This window comes from Ipomoea nil, unplaced genomic scaffold (assembly GCF_001879475.1).
Source record: "Ipomoea nil cultivar Tokyo-kokei standard unplaced genomic scaffold, Asagao_1.1 scaffold0202, whole genome shotgun sequence".
Classification (NCBI taxonomy): Eukaryota; Viridiplantae; Streptophyta; class Magnoliopsida; order Solanales; family Convolvulaceae; genus Ipomoea; species Ipomoea nil.
The window spans coordinates 1,152,414-1,173,594 of NW_017616630.1; the positions used below are offsets into that span (position 1 = coordinate 1,152,414).

The following is a 21,181-nucleotide window of genomic DNA, read 5'->3' on the forward strand; positions in this document are numbered from 1 at the left end:
TGTTTTGTTTTGTTTTGTTTTTTTTTTTTAAATATAAATTGGTTTATATGTATAGATTATTAAATTAAAAATTTATTAAAGATGACAATGTGATTTATATTATACTCCCCCGTCTCATTTTGTTTGTTATATTTACTATTTATTAGTCAAACCAACTCTTTCTCCGTTGCTCATTTTCTTTAGTAATTTTTAATTATCTTTAAATTTGATTTTTTGTATTGTCAAATACCTTATGGTCGAGAGACATAAATGTGGCTCTCAAAAAATGGGAGGTAATATGTTCGAATCCTGGTGTGGGACATTAATTCTTTGTGTTCCAGCATATATATATATATATATATATATATATATATATATATATATATATATATATATATATATATATATATATATATATATATATATATATATATATATATACACACACAATTGCACTCTGGTGCGAATGGAGCGTCCATGTGCGTATATGCGAATGTCTGATATTCGTTCACGTGTCCAGATCTAATGGATGCAAAACATTGATTTTTTAAAAAAATGCGATGGCATTTTCGTAAACAATTGAACATCGAAGTGCAAGTAAAATGTATTACATGTGCATGTAAAATGTATTATAGGTGCAAGTAAAATTTAACCTTGTTCTAAGTTCATAATTTGTGAAATGTAGGTAAATAAACATAAAACTAATTGTTTGTAAATTGAGTGTTTGATATGTGACATGATTATGGTATTACTTAATTTTGAGACATGTTTGGTTGAAAATTAGCAAACTTTTACTATTAACTTAAATACCGTTGATAAGTTACGTATTTGTAGTAACAATATTATTTTTTATTATGCGAAAAATTGACACCAATATTGATGCATTTATTGGAATAAGGGTCAAATAGGTCATCGAACTGCATACAATAATGCAATAAGGCCACTGAACTTAAAAAAAAAAAAAAAACAACAATTGAGTTCTTAAACTAACCAATTTCATGCAATTAGGTCAATTTACAGATTTTGCAGGTGAGTAACAGGTCACCCAAAATTTAAAATATTTTTTTAAAATTATTATTTAAATTAATAATTTAAAATTAAAAAAAAATGTTGTTACAACAAATACGTAAAAAAAAGTTACAAAACATATCATTTTTTATCAAGATCCACTATATAATGATTGTGAGTTTTGTGACCCATGTTCTTCGGCCAGCATAGCATGATCTCGTGGCAAATTATGTTGTGCAACCGTGTGTACCATGTATGATGCACACGGGTCTAGATTCATAACTTCTATACTATTAATTCATAATTTTTATACTGTAGATTCATAATCTTATAAATATATATTCATAATTATAGAGCTATATGTTCATAATTTTCGATGTTCATATTCCCAATTGTTGAACTCTATATTCATAAATCATATAACTATATGTTCATAATTTGATAACTATACAATTTAGAAATTATGAATTTACAGTACAGAAATTATGAATCTACAATACAGATATTATGAATCTGCACTATAGAAATTATGAATCTACTGTATTTGAATTATGAATCTACGGGTTTAGAAATTATGAATCTACTATATAGATTTTATGAATCTACAGTATAGAAATTATAAATTTAGACCAATGTGCACCATACATGGTGCACACGGTTGCACAGCATAACAGTTCTGATCTCGTATACGAGGCCATGCTAAACTACTCTCGACAGTTATGCCATGGACCCGGGTCCACATTGCAAGATGAACCCGGGTCAAAATATACAATTTATATACTGAATGTTCAAAATTTACCTACTGAATGTTCACAATTCAAATTGTGAACATTTAGTATATAAAAATTGTAAACAATCAGTATGTAAATTGTGAACATTCAGTATGTAAATGGTAAAATTCAATATGTAAATTGTGAATATTTAGTATATAAAAATTGTGAATATTTAGTATATATTCAAAATTTTCATCTCCCAAGAAGACTATAGTAAGATCTCCTTACATCAATGGATTAAAACAAGAGATAAAGTACAAATAAGCCACTGAACTATTTGGGAAACATCAATTAAGTCACCGAACTCAAATAACCTCCAAATAAGTCATTGAACTAGGAAAAAAAGGAGCAATTAACATTTTTAACAGGTTAACTCCAGGTTTTTGCTGACTGGATTGCCAAATGTTTATTTTATTTACGCTTTTTTTTTTAATTATAATCCACCTAGTAATATATTTTAAAGTAATTATAATCAAAATAGTTTTGTCTTGTCTAGATCTAATTTATTTATTTATTATTATTTTTTAAAAGAAGATCCAGTGAAAAATAATAATAAATAAATAAATCAATCTAATCTCGACAAGACAAAACTATTTTAATTATAATTACTTTAAAATATATTACTATGTAGGTGGATTATAATAAAAGAACCGTTAATAAAATAAACATTTTGCAATCTAGTCAACAAAAACCTAGAGTTAACCTCTTAAAAATGTTAATTGCTCTCTTTTTCTGAGTTCAAGGGTTTATTTAATTTGCTCTTTTTTTCCCGGGTTCAATGGTTTATTTGGGGGTTATTTGAGTTCTATGGCTTAATTGCTGCTTCCCAAATAGTTCAGTGGCTTATTTGTACTTTATCCCTTAAAACAATGAAGATTAGTGGCAAATTATACCATGGACTAAGGTCCACACTACATTGTGGACTTTAGCTTAGTCTAAAATTACATTCAGATTATGTGATTTTTATTAACATATTATTCTATCCGTCCCATTTTATGTGTTTGGTTCAGTTAACGAGACTTGACTGAAGTTATTTTTAATTCATTTTTTTTATAATATTAAGTTTAGTATTAATATACTAAATTTATATATTTAGAAACTACACTAAAAGTACTATTAAAACCAAAAAAAAAAAAATCAAATTTAAAAATAAGTAAAAAATAATAAAAAAAATAAACAAAGAAAAAGAGTTAGTTTGACCAATGAATAGTAAGTAGAACACATAAATGAGACATGGGGAGTATATGTTTGCAGTTAACAAATTATATGCGTGTAAATAATTGAAGGCAAATAATATATTAACTACAGATACACAATACGTTAACTAGAGACACATAATATGTTAATTGTAGTAGACACATAATTAATTAACTAAAAAATAAAAATACATAATATATCAACTGTAGTCACATAATTTTTGAATCAAGGTCTACAATACAATATGTGTCTTGGTCCATGGTATAACAATTGAACGTTAGTACATCCTTTGCCTTGTTTTTTCAAAAAGATTATACACGGCTAAAGCCCAAAATAATTATGCATTATGATTCCAATTAAGTACATTATTATATTAAATGAAGAAAATTAAAATAAAACACATAAAAGTCAAATTGATTATGTAAAGAATATGCCACTTCATAAAATTCCAATAAATTAAATGTGCATAATGACAATTAAATCTAGGTGTGACCATGCATGGAATCACTGATTCTCACAGCAAATAATTAAATCTAAAGAAATATACCACTTCATAAAACTCCAATGACCCAAATGTGCATAGTGCCAAGTGAATCAAGTTGTATGTCACCATTCATGGTTTCAAAATTTTATTTTAAGTGAATGTTTTTATTAGATGATAAAATTAGTCCCAAGATCAATGATTTAAATTTCAATTAAAGAAAAATTATATACTTATTCACTTAAAGTTTGATGTAAATAAACATCACACTATAAGTTATATTGTATTGTGAAAAATGTGAATGACGGTTAATTACATTGTCTTGAAACTACTACATAATTTTAGATTAAGACCCACCTTACAAGGTGGACCATCATCCACAATATAACAATTGAAGTTATCACTACCTAAACATCCCTCTAGCCAAGTATTTTGGCATTAAGGATAATGGAGGAACCCAATTGTTATAAGGTGGACCGTGGTACAAAAACGTTGATGTTTGTCAAATTAATTTTTTGTATCTCACTTTACTAATATATCTTTAATGTAAATTATTATCTGTGTGGAATAAAGGTACTTGCAATATACACATGAGTGGCCGTAACATAACACTAAAAATAGGCTCAAACAATTCCAAGCATTTTATTTTAGGAGAGTTACAAGGCTCAATATCAACCGTACCGACATCTATATTAACTGGTAACTTTCTATACACATATATTATAACATTTTAATTTGTTAATATATTTGTTATTTATGTTTCCTTTTTATAGGTTGTAGCGCCCAAGGTAAAGGAGGAATGCGGCAACCGTTGCAAAACATATCTAATGTTAATAGTGGCTGCAACAAAATAAGTGACAGAATTAATCCTGCTACTACTCAAGAAGAAAATGTCGTACATAGAGACTTGCTATCAGCGTTTGAAGAAGAATCTATAGTTTCACTGATCCAAACAACAAATAATGGTTCAAGGGGTAATTACTTCCGACTTATCTATATGTAATGATTATTAAATCTCATATTTATCTTATTGTAATTTTAGTGATCTTTTAAATTGCTTAAGTATAATTGTAAATATGTTAGGTATACATGAATGCTCTCAAAGTAATTGTCAAACAGCTTGCCCCACTCACACACAAGTAACTACAGTCAATTTAGACTTAGGTCTACCTATTGAGGCTCAAAGTGTAGATTCCGATATTGCAAAAACAAGTTCGGTGTCACATGCTACGTATTAGAATTTAATATTTCGTATACATAGTCATTATTTATATTATTCCTATTAATACATCTTTATAAGCATTACAACACGTTTGGTTCACGGAATGAATTTTGAAGTAATAGGAATGCTATTCCATAAGGAATGGAATAGGCAAGGAATAGAAATGAAAGGAATAGAATTTTGGTTCACGTTTGTATTCTATTGTTTGGTTCGCGAAAGGAATAGACTTTAGGAATTATATTACAGTGTTTGGTTGATTTAAGGAATAGAAATGAAATATGTTTTAAAAGACATAAATACCCTTATAAAAATATGTGATGGTGGTGGTGGTGGTGGTGGCGGCGGTGGTGGTGGTGGTGGCTGTGGTGGTGATGGTGGTGGTGGCGGTGGTGGTGGTGGTGGTGTTGGGGTGGTAGTGGTGGTGGTGGCGGTGGCAATGGTGGGGGCGACGGTGGTGGTGGTGACGGTGACGGTTGTGGCAGTGGTGGTGGGGGCGGCGACGGTTGTGGCGGTGGTGGTGGTGGTGGTGGCGGTGGTGCTGCTGGGTAGTGGTTCTGGTGGCGGTGGTGGTGGTGGCGGCGGCGACAACGATGGTGGTGGCGGTGGTGGTGATAGTGGTAGTGGCGGTGGTGGTGCTAGGGTGGTAGTGGTGGTGGTGGCGGTGGCATTGGTGGGGGCGGCGGCAGTGGTGGGGGCGACGACGGTTGTGGCGATGGTGGTGGTGGTGGCGGCGGCGGCGGCGGCGACGGTGATGGTGGTGGTGGCGACGATGGTGGTGAAATAGGATAAATTTATATATAGGGTAAAAAAATTAGGTTAAAGAAATGGGTAAAAAAGAAAATAGATTCTAAAATCTATTCCTGAGCGTTCAGTAATAGGCTAATACCAGGGGGGGCCTAGTAATAGCTATTACCTTATTTGAGGTAATAGGCTATTACCAGGAATATTATTCCTGGTAATAGAAATGGTTACCAAACAAAGGAATATGCCTATTACTGGGAATGCTATGTCATTCCCGGCCTGACATCATTTGCAAGTTATTCAAGATGAAATTGGATTCCTTGATAGCTGATTGTAGAAAGAACAAACGTTTTGGCTATGTGGCTGGAGGTATTTTTTTTTTTTTTTTTTTTTTTTTTAGTCTTCAACCTACTTTTTTTTTTTTTTGGCAGAGAAAAAAGATTTCTTTCTAAATTGGTTATGGTTGTTATGTTGTAGTTATATATACCATTGAGTTCCAAAATAAAGGTCTTCCGCATGCTCATATACTGGTATTTTTGGATAAAAAAAAAAAAACACGAAGTTAGTCAAGTTGCTACTCTAGACAAAATCATTTCAGCAGAGATACCAGAGGAGACTACAGATGTAGAATATTACAAAGTTGTCGAGGAATTTATGATGCATGGTCCATGTGGAAAATCAAGGTTCAATTCTCCATGTATGGTAAATGGACGATGTTCAAAACATTTTCTTAAGAGATTTGTTAATTGTTCTACTTTTGATGATGATGGATATCCGTTATATAGACGGCAGGACAATGGCAGAACAGTGACAAAGAATGGCATCGTCTTGGACAACAGGTATGTTGTACCTCACAATAGACATTTATTGCTTAAGTACAAGGCTCATATAAATGTCGAGTGGTGCAACCAGTCCCGCTCAATCAAGTATCTGTTCAAGTATGTGAATAAGGGACATGATCGGGTAACAGCCGAGTTTTACAAAACTAGCAATGATGAAGAGAATGGAAAAGTCATAGATGAGATTAATATGTACTATGACTGTAGGTACATATCACCCTGTGAAGCGGTTTGACGTTTGTTTGGTTTGATATACAGCTTAGGGCTCCGTCAGGGGAAAGGTTAAGCTTTCACCTCCCCAATCAACAAAGTGTGGTGTTTGCAGATGACGATCCAGTTGAGAACATTGTTAATAGACCCACTATAGCACAAAGCATGTTCTTGGAATGGTTTGAGGTTAATAAGACATTCTCAGATACAAGAAATTTGACTTATGCTGAGATGCTAACGAGATTCGTGTGGAAGAAAGACCTTAGAAAATGACAGCCAAGAAAAAAGGTTTCTCAATCGGAAGGATTTTTTATGTGCCACCTGCCACTGGGGAAATATTTTATCTGAGATGTTTGTTGAATAAAGTACATGGTCCTATAAGTTATGCCGATATAAGAACTGTTAATGGTGTGCAATATGTTTCGTTCCGAGATGCGTGTTATGCTAGAGGTTTAGTTGATGATGACAAAGAATATGTTGACGCAATAGAGGAAACAAGTCATTGGGCGTCTGGAGATAAGTTGAGGAGATTGTTTGTTACCAGAAGCCGTTTGGATTGCGGTGTGGCCACATTTGTCTGAAGATGCCCAATTTCAACTACGTAAACAGTTGCAAAATACAGGTACATATACTTTTTCTAAAGACTATTTTTGTTACATTGGGTTCAAAAAATCAATCCATTCATATAATTAACTTAATCAGTACTTTATGCTAAAAACATATGCAGATGTAGTGTTGAATGACTCTCAGAAGATGAACTTTGCTTTAGTTGAGATTGAAAAGATGTTATCAATCATGGGAAAGAGTTTGAGGGACTTTCCAGACATGCCAACTCCAAATTTTGAGACCTATCATGTAATATCAAATAGGTTGATACAAGAAGAATTGGCATATAATTGTGTTGCTCAGGAGAAAGAGAATCAGGAATTGGTAAGTCAATTAACAAGAGCAAAAGGTTATTTACGATGAGGTGTTAACAGATATTGAAGACAAAGCTGGAGGGTTATTCTTTGTTTATGGTTATGGAGGTACTGGTAAGACGTTCTTGTGGAGAGCATTGTCGTCCGCTATAAGGTCTACGGGGGAAATAGTTTTAAATGTTGCATCTAGCGGCATAACTTCTCTTTTGTTACCAGGTGGCAAGACTGCACATTCTCGGTTCGCCATACCTATATCTGTTAATGAAGAATTCTACTTGCAACATAAGTCAGGACAGCCCATTGGCTGAGCTTATTGTGCAAAGCAAGTCGATAATATGGGATGAAGCTCCAATGATGCACAAATTTTGTTTTGAAGCCCTCGACCAAACTATGAGAGATTTATTGCGCTCCAAAAATCCAAGTAGTTATGAAATGACATTTGGTGGTAAAGCAGTTGTTTTTTGTGGCGATTTCAGGCAAATTCTACCAGTAGAGGGCACAAGACAAGATATTGTTGGGGCGATCATAAATTCCTCATATCTTTGGAGATCCTGTAAAGTATTTAGGCTAACTAAGAATCTATGCTTAAGAAGTGTACAATCAGAGATTGAGGCTAAATAGATTGAAGAGTTTGCAAACTGGATAGCTAATATAGGTGACGAAAAAGTTGGTAATTCAAGTGATGGTGAAGCAGATATTACAATTCCCGATGAGTTATTGCTCAAGTGTGACGATGATCCTATTGCTACAATTGTTGATAGCACATTCCCTATGTTTAAACGTGGTAATGGGGATCTATTATATCTTAAGGATAGTGCTATTTTGGCTCCAACATTGGATGTGGTAGATAGCATTAACCAATACATGAATGATCATAATCTGGCGGATGGTAGGACTTACTTAAGTTGTGATTCTGTTTGTAAGTCAGATTCAAATGTAGATATGTTAGCGGATTTGCACACTCCAGAATTCTTGAATGGTCTGCGATGTTCTAGAGTACCTAATCATGCTTTGACTTTGAAAGTCGGGTCACCTGTTATGCTGTTGAGAAATATTGATCACACTCTTGGGTTATGCAACGGTACATGGTTGATTGTTACAAGGTTAGTTGATCACGTGTTGAAAACCCAGATTTTGTAAGGTACAAATGCAGGTACAAGAGTATTAATTCCAAGAATGTCACTGACACCGTCAGATCCAAGATTGCCTTTCAAATTCCAACGAAAGCAATTTCCTTTGACAATAAACAAAAGCTAAGGACAAATACTTTCAAAAGTGGGATTGTTTTTAAAAGACCGGTCTTTAACCATGACCAAATGTACGTAGTTGTTTCAAAAGTTAGTAATCCAAGGGGTTTATAAATATTAATTTATGGCGAAAATGTAACATGTCTAAGTACGACAAAAAATGTTGTGTACAAAGAAGTCTTCAACAATGTGTAATAAAATTACAAAATTTATCATTAAAAATTTATTAGATTTTCAATAACTATATTTTCTACTGTATATATTCCATATACTATACATATGGCCGTGCATCACATGGGTGCAACTACTAGTTCACTTAAAGTTTGATGTAAATAAACATCACACTATAAGTTATATTGTATTGTGAAGAATGCGAATGACGGTTAATTACGTTACCTTGAAACTGCTGCATAGTTTTAGATTAAGACCCACCTTACAAGGTGCAACTACTAGTTGACTTAAAGTTTGATGTAAATAAACATCACACTATAAGTTATATTGTGTTGTGAAGAATGCGAATGACGGTTAATTACGTTGCCTTGAAACTGCTGCATAGTTTTAGATTAAAACCCACCTTACAAGGTGGACCATCATCCACAATATAACAATTGAAGTTATCACTACCTAAACATCCCTCTGGCCAAGTATTTTGGCATTAAGGATAATGGAGGAATCCAATTTTTATAAGGTAGACCATGGTACAAAGACGTTGATGTTTCTTTAAATAAAGAAACAGCGGGTGACTCTTTGTGCTCCATTAAGTTGAGAAAGTATGTTTGAACAAATACTACAATTTAATAGAGCCAGTAGAATTCAAAAAAAAAAAAAAGAAAAGAAAAAAGAAACGACGCCTATTATGTTTAACTAATTCCGTAATTATGATATGCTCATAATAAAATGAAACTAAGTGTATATTGCCAAATGAAACTATAGTTGAATTAGAATAATAATTTAGTAACCAAAGGGGTAACTCAAATTGCAAATGAGATTCTTCATGGGGACGATCCCCGAGATAACTCAGATTGGATTCTCACAAGTGAGAATTTCCCTTGAAAATGAATAACAAGTTTCACATATAAGAATTATACTTTTCTTTTCATTAAAAGAAAATGCACTGTTTTAGACCCATGTTCCACAGTAAAATTTGCGTAGAGGAACCTTTGACACCACCATGAATTTAGCCAAATAAATTTGGCCTAACAAATCCAACAATGGCACTACTAATACATTTTTGGTATGACTGTTTATCATCCTCAATAACCCTGGCCTCATGCAAACATATTTTCATTTTATTTTATTTTGAGTGAAGAGGGAACCGCAATCATACCTGAATGTGTACTGGGTAAATCTGCCTTCTAATCCTAGCCAATAAAGGACCACATGGAGTTAAGTTGCTTATAGTGCACCTTGTGACGCTAACCGACAATGGATCACAAAGAGATAAACCAGTCAGTTTGCTTATAGCGGACCTTGTAACCTTAGGCTGACATAGGATCACAATAAGGTAATCCAGTTTAAGTTACCCGCGGTGGGCTCGCTTAAACTAAGAAAACAAATACGTATGTTGTTCTTGCTCTGAGTCCAGCTTGTAACCTTTTGGTTACCAAGTCAACAAACAAACTTAGTTGGGGTGTCCATAAACATTTATGATCGTATTTTGTGTTGTTTATTAACACTGCAACATAGATATAGTGTCGTACTAGCAATTGATATCTGAATTGGAACAAGCAGTGATCCGAATGGTACTAGGAAGCTATGGGTTAGACGATCCGAGAACAAGTAATATGATTCCCTGATGCAATCATCCTTAGCTAGTACCAAATGAGTCGCATGCCAAAACCAAACGAGACAAACACAACTGATCTTCCCCATATAGAAATGTGCTTCACGGGCATCCTTGATACAATTCATGTCTGAAGTTTGGAAATGAAGACAAAAGGTGGCAAGTGGATAACATTTCAGCCATCCTTTTCAAACGCTTCACAGTGAGCATCGCCATCTACGTATGAACATGTTATTTGTCTTTGGGTCACATAAACGTGTCAAGCCGGGACATTACGTGCTCCTTCATTTTCATTTTATTTTATGTGATGGTAACAACTAAAAATCAAAATTGTTATTCATATTCCGTACATAGGCATGGAGCAATGCCAAAAGAATATCTGTTTCTGCGCATAGAGTGATGATGAAAGAAAGTTAAGATATATATATATATATATATATATATATATATATATATATATATATATATATATATATATATATTCGAATCCGGTGCACCCCCTATTATAGATGAAATCATGAGATCTCCTAATAACCATTGATTCATTTTTCATGAATGGTGGAGATTAGAAGAGAATATTCAATTAAATAAGGATATATTGAAACCAAAAGGGTTAAATAGTAATTGTAGTTATTTGTTTAATTATGGATAGATTTGAATGTGAATCTTTTGGATTATTTTTAGGAGAATATGAATGGAAATGAATATTAATAATTATTTCACGACCTGTGTTGACCCTTAACGCACCACTGGGAGTGTATACCTGAACTAGGAGGCAGTAGCGCATATCAAGAATAGGGAATGGCTTCTAGCAACTCTGGTATGTGCATTACTTTTTTTCGGTCTGTGCATTTTTCAGGTTTCATTGTTTGTCTTGTTTGTTTAGAATACATCGTAATACAAACAACGTAGAATGGGACGTGTGTGCGTGAGTAACCTATTTGTTAGAGTACGGTAGGACACAGAATGTTTAAAGATGTATTGGTAGCGTAAATTATAGATTGTGATGTTGGATGATAAGATGAACATAGGTAGATGCATATTTGTCAATAGGCGTGCGCATTACTTTTTTCCGCTCTGTGCGTTTTTTAGGTTTCATTTTTTGTCGTGTTTGTTTAGAATGCATCATAATACAAACAACGTAGAATGGGACGTGTGTGCGTGAGTAACCTATTTGTTAGAGTGCGGTAGGACACAGAATGTTTAAAGAGGTAGTGGTAGCGTAAATTATAGATTGTGATGTTGGATGATAAGACGAACATAGGTAGGTACATATTTGTCAACAGCGTGTGCGCATGAGGCAGTTTTTTTTTAGTGGCGTATTTGTTTTTTGGGTGAGGGAAGTAAATGGCATTGGTGTTTTGGGGTGTTTGGTTATGGAACGTGCTAAACATGATTCGACCAGAATGAATGGTATGGGTAGACTGTGCCGGAGTAAGGGGCGTTTGGTTTTTTGGACTATGGTGCATATTATGAAAGTAGTTTGTGCATAGTAATTGCTCGGCGTGTGTGCATTTTAGTAATGGAAGCGTGTGCGTTTGACTGGACGAAATGGTGGGTGTGAGTAGCGTGAAATGCAATGCTGTGTATTAGAAGGGCGGCGTGTGATTAGTTAGAGGTTAAAATATCTATTGCACGTTTATTTTGAAAATAAATCAGAAATTAAATTACAATTAAATTCAAATACACACTGTTAACCAACACAGCAATCTACACAGACTGGTTGCCCCGTACGCACATACATTTGGTTTTTTATATTATCACAACCTATCAAGGCGAAGATGATTGAGATTAGGCAATTCATGATCAACTAATAGCAATACCAGTGTCCACACTAGCTACCACTAAACATTAGTACAAACCATGTGATTAGGTACATGATAAAAAATGCATTTCTCCAGAAACAGTAATATGCACATGCTGGTTGCCTTATATGCTCCGGAGCAGCGCGAATCTTCAGAGGGGGGAATATTGCCTCATCAACTTCATCGGGCTCAACCCTGAGCCATCCGAATCCGTGGTTGGTTGTGTGGGCTGAGGTGGCACTTGGGCACCATTGGGCTATGGCAAAGCTGCCACCACATCGCCAGCACTGACCAGCTAACCCACAACAACAACTACCGGCTCAACCACAAAATCACCTGGGGATGGCAAATATTAATCACAGAAACCAAAAAAAAAAAAAAAAAAACCAAAAAATAAAAAAAAAAAACAAAGAAATACAACTGCATGACAGCATAGAACTGATAGAATAAGGACACACGCACAAACCCACAACCAATAACACACACACACCTGATTTCACAAACCATGCAAAGACCGCCAAACATTAAAACATACTAAAGTCATATCTGACTCTCTGGTCTCTTTATCTTTTCATCATTTACTCAGAAATAAAACCTTTTGAGATAACAAAGGAAAAACATGAAGACTACCAAAGATCAGAAACACTAAATTTTGAGATTCAGAATGCTACTAATCAGTTAAAGAAACAAGAGCAATGCAACACTATACCATTGAAGCGGTATGAAGAGCACAGGCAAGGTTTTTAATCATATCATTATCTTTTTCTTTATGATCTGGTGAACCATCACATAAGCTTTCAACTTATGATCTAATTAAGCACTCAAGCACCATATTTAGAAGAAAGAATTAATTGACAATTTAATCAAGAGTCATCTACTCGTTCAGGTCAAGAATAGCAAAACCCACCAAAATATACACTGCCATTTTCGCAAAAAGGAAATTTCGAAACCGAGCACATCTCGATCAAAACGTAAACACACAGTGGCATTTCTCAACAAACACTTTACCCCTAACTTGCACACGGTAACAAACTAATACACACAAACCACTACCCGTAGCCGCGGTACCCCCCGAACTCCCAACAAATAATAAATAAATTAATAAACACGCACCGACCTAATACCAGTAGCGCACCAACCTAAATGTAAAATAAAAAAAATAAAATAAAATAAAAAAAACCACTAGTGCCAATTAACAACTAAATTTCACTCTAACTTGCACAAGGTAACATACTACTACGCACAAACCACCACACCTAACTACGCAACCCCAAAAAATCCAAAAAAAAAAAAAAAAAAAAAACAATAAACACGCACCGACCTAATACCAGTGGCGCACCAACATAAATGCTTAACTGACAACAAAACCAGCAATAGCAAATACCAACAACACTTAACCTAACCATATGGATGAAACACACAACCACCCTCAAGAAAGCAGGATATAATTATAACAACCATAAATAGGAACATCAGGTAACTGTTCAAACAAAATTCAACCTTGAAGAAACAGTAGAGCATCACAATTTTCAGATGAACTCTACACATACACATAAATAAAGCCTATAAATTTCTGCAAGAAAAACCTAATAAAAGAAATTGGTATTACTAACTTTGTTGTACATGTTTGATCTTGATGCAACCACCCAAGAACAAATAACAAAGAATATGGGGACAGGGTGAAGGAGTTGACAGAAATAATTCATTTACTCTCTGAATAAGTGAACACTACAAGATAATTTTTGTCCTTAGTTCCCTGTCAATATTAAGAGTTTAACAGAGAGAAATAGGAAATAGTTGGACTTGCAGAAAGAAAAGAAAAAACAAACACAAGTTACAGACCAAAAAATTTTCACACACCACCCCACAGAGAGGGGAGTTCAAGATTAAGGAAACAACAAGAATTGCCTCAACAGATATAATCTTTTCAATGAAAGGAAAAACATGGAATTTAGATCAGAAAAAAAAAAAAAAGCTGACTTACATAATTAAGAACTCATAGCATGCATGATCCCAAGAACATAATTTACAAAAGGAACAACATCATTTAAAACACTAATAAGCAAGATTTATATGCACCTCTCAAGTATTTTTCTGCCAATCTTCCATAACCCTTTGAAGAAAGCTGCAATCAACCCAAAAATCAAACTCATATACGCCGCCCCCCATAAAAAAAAAAAAAATGAACACCGTCGAACCACGCCCAAACTAAGAACCCATACGTTTAGAACGAATACAAAAAAAAAAAAAAAAAAAAAAAAAAAAAAAAAAGTAATTACCAACATAAGAATTGATAAGGGGGGTTCTAATTGTCTCATCTGTTTTCAATATTTGCCTTGGAGTTCATCTGAGAACTATTTAGTAATTAGAAAACCCATTGTCTTTTCTCACGCAAGGAACAGAGCTACGCGAATTATTGCCTTCACTTTCTTCGTACGAAAATTATCAAGAAAATGGGAAAATTACACTTGCACAACTAGAAAAAGGATACACACTTGAAAGTCAACATACAAAAGCCACACGACAAAAATCATAATAATAACAAACAACCACAAAGAAAAAAAACCCTTATGTTAAGAAAAACTCCAACATCACCAGAACACCCATATCAAAAAAAGAAAAAAAAAAAAACAAAACAAAACCCTAACCCAGAAATCGTACACCCCTCACAACCACATCTGCCGCCCCCCCCCACCCCAAACCCAACCGAGTGCACGAACACCACCCCTGTGAAACCCCCCTCCCTCCCAAAAAAAAAAAAAAAAAAAAAAAAAAAAACAGAACTACCCAAACGAACAAGACAACAAACAAAATCCCATCCCAAACCCCCTACTGAATCGAACCACAAACCCATTTCCCCCTGGCCACACAAACATAAAAACAAAAACCCACCTAAAACTAAGAAGAAATAAGCAAAGGAGAAGAAAATACCTTGAGCAGCACCGGACGAAGAACCCTTCAGATGCTTCCACCGCCTGGACGAAGAGCCGGCCATGGAGAAACAAGAGTTACAACGACGAGATGAAGGAATGAAGATTGATTCCAGAGTTCTTCTCTGCCGCGATGCTTTCGAGGAGAGGAGAGTGCGTGACTCCAAATAAACCACACACATAACGAAACACACTAGTGCAGAATCAATTTTAAACGGAAAGAAAATAAATGCATATAGGAAATTACATCCTTACTCCCAATAGTATATCAGAATGGGTTTAATTACAACATCATCTGAAGTGTTAAAAAATTAAAATCAACGATCAGGGAGTGTGCTCACGGGCTCGGCTGACTAAGGGGTATGCACCGGATTCAAAATCTATATATATATATATATATATATATATATATATATATATATATATATATATATATATATATATATATATATATATATATAGGGTGCGGATCCCAAGAGATCTCCATCTTAAATGAGATCATAAGATTTCATCCCATCCATTAATACATTCCTAATTCAAGGTTGAGATTGAATGAGAAATATAAAGTAATTAAGGACATATTTTAAACAGAAGGGTTAAAAAGTAATTCTAGTCTTGTTTTAAATTTGGTTAGAATTAAATTGTAATATTTAGCATAGACAATATTAATGGTAATAAGTAGTAATTATTTTTTGTTGAGAGCATATTCCGTTGTTTTATTTTTTTTTCTAAGGGCGTGATTATATAATTCGGTGTGTGTGTTCGTCTATAATAGTGTGTGCAAGTAACTGTGTATGATAGTTTGTGCAAGTAACTGTCTAGAAGGTGGTGGAAAGCGGTTCCTCTTCATCTGATGAAGATACTTCTTCTGATTCTGAGAAAGAATTGAATGTCAGTAGATTAAAATATCTTTGTATGTGCATGCTTGAAAGTACCATTTAGTGTATTTTGCTTTTATTGACCTAAACTTGATTTTCTATAATTAAATTCTTATAAAACCAATGTTCTTATATTTTTTTTTTAAATTTTTAGAGTATGGATTATTTGTTTTTAGAGTATAGATTTTATATTTAAAATTTTAAATTTATGTCTTTTGTTTAAATTGAAAGATTTAATGGTTTTACATTACTTTGAATATTCATTTGTTTTATTCGTTTATCCACACCGTGTTCATAGGTGAAATTATAGTATTTAAAAGAATATTACAAAAATAATTATTAACTGAGAATAAAAACGCCACGAAATTTAGGCCAATTGAAATAGGAAATGATTATTAATAATTGACTGAAAATTAAAAATGCTTCGAAACTGACTCAAATGCAAAAAAAAAAAAAAAATGAATATTAATACTTGATTAAAAATAAAAATGAAATGAATATTAATACTTAAATATTAATAAATTATTGAAAATATAAAAATTTTCATGGAAATTAGGCCAATAAGAAAATGAAATAAATATTTATACTTGAATATTAATAAGTTACTAAAAATAGAAAAATTACTGGTATAAAATGTATTAATAGAAATGTAAAATGAAGTTTGCATCTCAACATTTTGTCGAGATGGAAAGAAATATTAATCTCGGTTATATATTTTATAAAATGTAAAGTTAGTGGAAATATAAAAAAAAAATTGTTATTAATAATTAACTAATTAATTAATATGTATTAAAACGGAATAATTGACTGAGAATAAAAATGACACGAAATTTAGCCCAATTGAAATAGGAAATGACTATTAATAATTGATTGAAAATGAAAAATGCTTCCAAACTGACTCAGTATATAGAAAGAATATTAATCTCGATTATATATTTCATAAAATATAAAGTTACTGGAAATATACAAAAAAAAAAAAAATTGTATATATATGTTGCTGAAATATGGTTATGTAAAGATATATATTTAAAAATAAAAAATGTAATAGAATCGTTTAGTATCCACAATTTATAAGGAAAATTTTGTAATTAAAGATGGAAAAGGTTTTGCAAATACGAGATGGAAATATAAGGTTTAGCCTAAATGGAATGAATATTAATCGAGATGGAAATTAATAATTTTTACACCAAATGTTATTTTAATTTATACTAAGAATATAAGGATTATGTAATTATAAGGTTTAGCCGAGTATGTGGAAAAAAAAAAGTTTAGCCGGGATGAAAAAATATTAATCTCGGTTATATATTTTATAAAATGTACAGTTACTAGAAATATTTTAAAAAATCCGTATATATATGTTACTAGAAATATAGTTATGTAAAGATATATACTTACAAATGAAAAATTGAATAGAATTGTTTAGTATCTACAATTTATAAGGAAAATTGTGTAATTAAAGATGAAAATGTTATTGCAATACGTATGAATGATTCAAAAGAAATTAATTATGCCTGATTTTGTAGCACATCTTTATCCCAAATTATGGGACCTCATTACAATGGGTATATAGATGTGTAATTATGTATAGAATGTGTAAGGAAACAAATTAGACCAATTGGAAAAAGTAATGAATATTAATAATTTACTCAAAATTAAATATGATCCCCAGATATGATTCATTAAACACTGATATTTTAAATCTCTAAAGTTTCAGCACCGGATGCTTACATCTACATATTGACTACGGATGCGTACATCTACACATTGACTATTAATTGGACAATTATTTGATCGAATTCAAGCATTGAAAACATCAGAAAATACAATCGATCCAACTCAATTTTTCAATTGCATTATATAATATTCGATGTAATAATTTATATAATTATATATTGATCCAAATATCCATTCCGTGCATCGCACGGGTGAAAATACTAGTTTTAATATAAAATATATATATATATATATATATATATATATATATATATAGTACAAGTAATAGTTTTTAAATAAATATTTCATTGAAAACAATTAAAAATCTAAAGAAGATTCCACCTCATAAAAGTCCAACCTCCTAAATGTGCACAATGCCAAGTAAATTCGGGGGGTGACATGCATGCATGGCATATAAAACTCATTAATTAGCGGGGAGACATGAACATCTCCAGCACAGTTACTTAGCTTGGCCATCAATCAATCGAGGAAAACTATGGCTACCCATACAAATCCTAAGCTTCCCATTATAGAGTTCACTGACGACAACATGAGGGTGGGCACAACCTCATGGCGAACAACCTCGTACGAGGTACGACGTGGCTTGGAAGAGTACGGCTGTTTCGCCGCCGTATATGACAAAGTCTCGTGGGAGCTCCGCGACGCCATGTTCAAACATTGTAAACACCTCTTTCAACTGCCCTTGGAAACTAAGCGCCGAAACACCAGCGATATCTACGGGTTTGGCTATGCTGGGAACTTCGCCTCCATGCCATTAGCTGAGTATTTTGGCATTAAAGATGGAGTCACGCCTGAATCCACCATGAATTTCTCCAAACAGATGTGGCCCGATGCAGATAATACCCCTAATTTCTGGTACGTTAGTTGCTCTTAACTAAAAATTTAAATTAACTAGAGACACGGTGGTGGATTTGGTAGTAGTGGAAGCACAACTTTATTTCATTATAGACGGCTACAGCCTACAGGTAGAGTGTTGGACTTGGTAATTAGCTTCTGCTCAACAATTGGACTTCGTCCTTTACCAGTCATCACTCACCTTTATATTTTTGAGAGGCATTTAGTGTTTCAGCATCTTCTGCTCGACAATCTCCTAGCAACCAATTGATAGACTTGACTTTTCAAATCTCTCCCCAACAATCCTCGGCTCTAACCACCAATTGATGGACTTGACCTTTCACCAACCTCCGCCCAATAATTCTCTAACCACCACTGGATTGTTTTGGGTCATTATTTGACCCTTTACCCAACACTAAGATTTGTTAATAACTATGTTAGTGTTTAATTAATGCTGCAGTGAAGATACAACCTCGTACTCGAAACTGGTATGGCAGTTGGATCAAGTAGTGATGCGAATGGTACTAGAGAGCTATGGATTAGACAAGTACTTTGATCCTTTGATTCAATCATCGTCCTACCTCCTACGATTCATTAAGTATCGAATGCCAAAATGGAATGAAACCAAGACGGGCCATATACCCCACAGAGACAACTCCTTTATGGCCATCGTCGATACAAATCAAATCGGATGTTTAGAGATGGAGACAAGAGATGGTAAGTGGATCAACTTCCAGCCCTCTTCTTCTAAGACAATCGTCTTTATCGCCGGCGAGGCCTTCATGGTACGTAACCATCTACTATTTCTTCCTTTGATCTTGTGTCATTAAATGTAGAGATGTTATTCGGGTCAATCCGTTCAAATTTCAGACTAGTCCAAAAAAATACATTACTTGATTGTATAGATAAAGTATATTATTTGACCAAGACTATGTGGTCTAATGGTACCCGGATTGGATTTCCATTTGGAAGGTTACCAGTTGTTATTTGTGTTTCAGTAGGTTGAAAAAGTATATGAACAGATACTACAATGTAATAAAGCCAGTAACATTCAAAAAAAAAGTATATTATTTGACTACTTAAAATACATTATTTTCTATATTATCAAATAATATATTTTTAGTATATTATAAAATGTGAAAATATAATATTTAAGTACTAAAATTGCATTATTTTGTATAATATAATGTTTATTCAGTAGACAAATAATGTACTTTTAATATATAATATATATATATATATATATATATATATATATATATATATATATATATATTAAAAATGTATTTTTATGGTCCACATAATATTTGCAAGACTAGTCTTATCAGGTTTTTTGGGCTTATCAATTTTCTTAATTGATTTAAAATTCTTGACTCTAACTTTAAAACTTTGAGATGTTAGACTTATAAGGTGTACAAAACCAAAATATTTGAAACTTGACTTATAAGGTGTACAAAACTAAAATATTTGAAAATTTTAAATTAATGTTCTATTCTTTCAATTTTAATAAACTAAAGCACAATCTAAATTTCAAATTTTAAATTTCATCTAAAATAAATAATTTATTTACACTATAATAGAATAATTATAGTAAATTTTTTATTTTTCATTATTATTATCATAAAAAGTATTTCATTTTGTACACAATAATAAATTTAATAAAAAAATGCTAAAATAAGCTTACATATAAATTCTTTGTATATTTTATACTTTAAGTGACTCGAGCTACCAGATTAATTTACAAAATTTTGTGCTAGCTCATTATGGCAAGTGACAACCAAACTTGTCGGTTTTAAGCTAATATCATATTAAAATTTTTCGATTTTATTTGGCCAACTCATTAATTTTGGACTAAGGTTAGCGGTCCTAGTTAAACAATTAACGATGAGAGTATAATAATGTGTACGTGTATAGGCATGGAGCAATAGGAGGATATATGCGCCAGTGCATAGAGTGATGATGAAAGGGAGTGAAGATAAGTATACAGTGGCACTGTTCTCATTCCTGCGAGGAACAGTGGAGATACCAGAGGAGTTGGTGGACGACGACAACCCCTTGAAGTTTAAGCCATTTGATCACTTTGAATTTCTCACGTTTTGTGCGAATGGAGGAGGGAAAGAGGAGAGTCCCATCAACGCCTTTTGTGGTGTTTAATAATAATTTTATTTTCATAGTTCGTTTGTTGTCGGATAATATGGTACGTCGTGTATTACGTGATGTATGTTGTACTGTGGTTTAATTTGAATTTGTGTAGATTTCAACGTTTGCATCTTCGATGATATTGTTGGAAAAATGCTCGTATTCTGGAAACCTTTTGAGATACAATAAAAAATATAGAAAAAAAAATATGTGTACTCATTTTCCTGTAAGTTTTTAATATCTCCCGTTACAAGCAACAAGGATACCGATTAAGACTTATTAGATACAACAAGATATACAGAAATCTCGAATTGCTCTATCAAGAATTTTCATGTTAAGTTGTGTAACTGAGAATTTTATCTAAAGATATATTCTTCAGTGTGTACTGCATGTAAAGGAGTAGTATATTAGTTCAGTTTATTTTACTTTATTTGATGTGGTTAGACTTTGTCTGGCTATGT

General features: G+C 33.0%; 1 protein-coding gene across 1 annotated transcript; it reads left to right on the plus strand.

The window, feature by feature from the left end:
- The first annotated feature begins 18,162 nt into the window (after positions 1-18,162).
- On the plus strand, positions 18,163-20,860 carry LOC109189828 (probable 2-oxoglutarate-dependent dioxygenase AOP1). Its single transcript, XM_019340458.1, has 3 exons — positions 18,163-18,602; positions 19,042-19,366; positions 20,496-20,860. Exons 1-3 carry the CDS (start codon positions 18,223-18,225, stop codon positions 20,733-20,735), a joined length of 945 nt encoding a protein of 314 aa, XP_019196003.1. The 5' UTR covers positions 18,163-18,222; the 3' UTR covers positions 20,736-20,860.
- Positions 20,861-21,181: the final 321 nt, after the last annotated feature.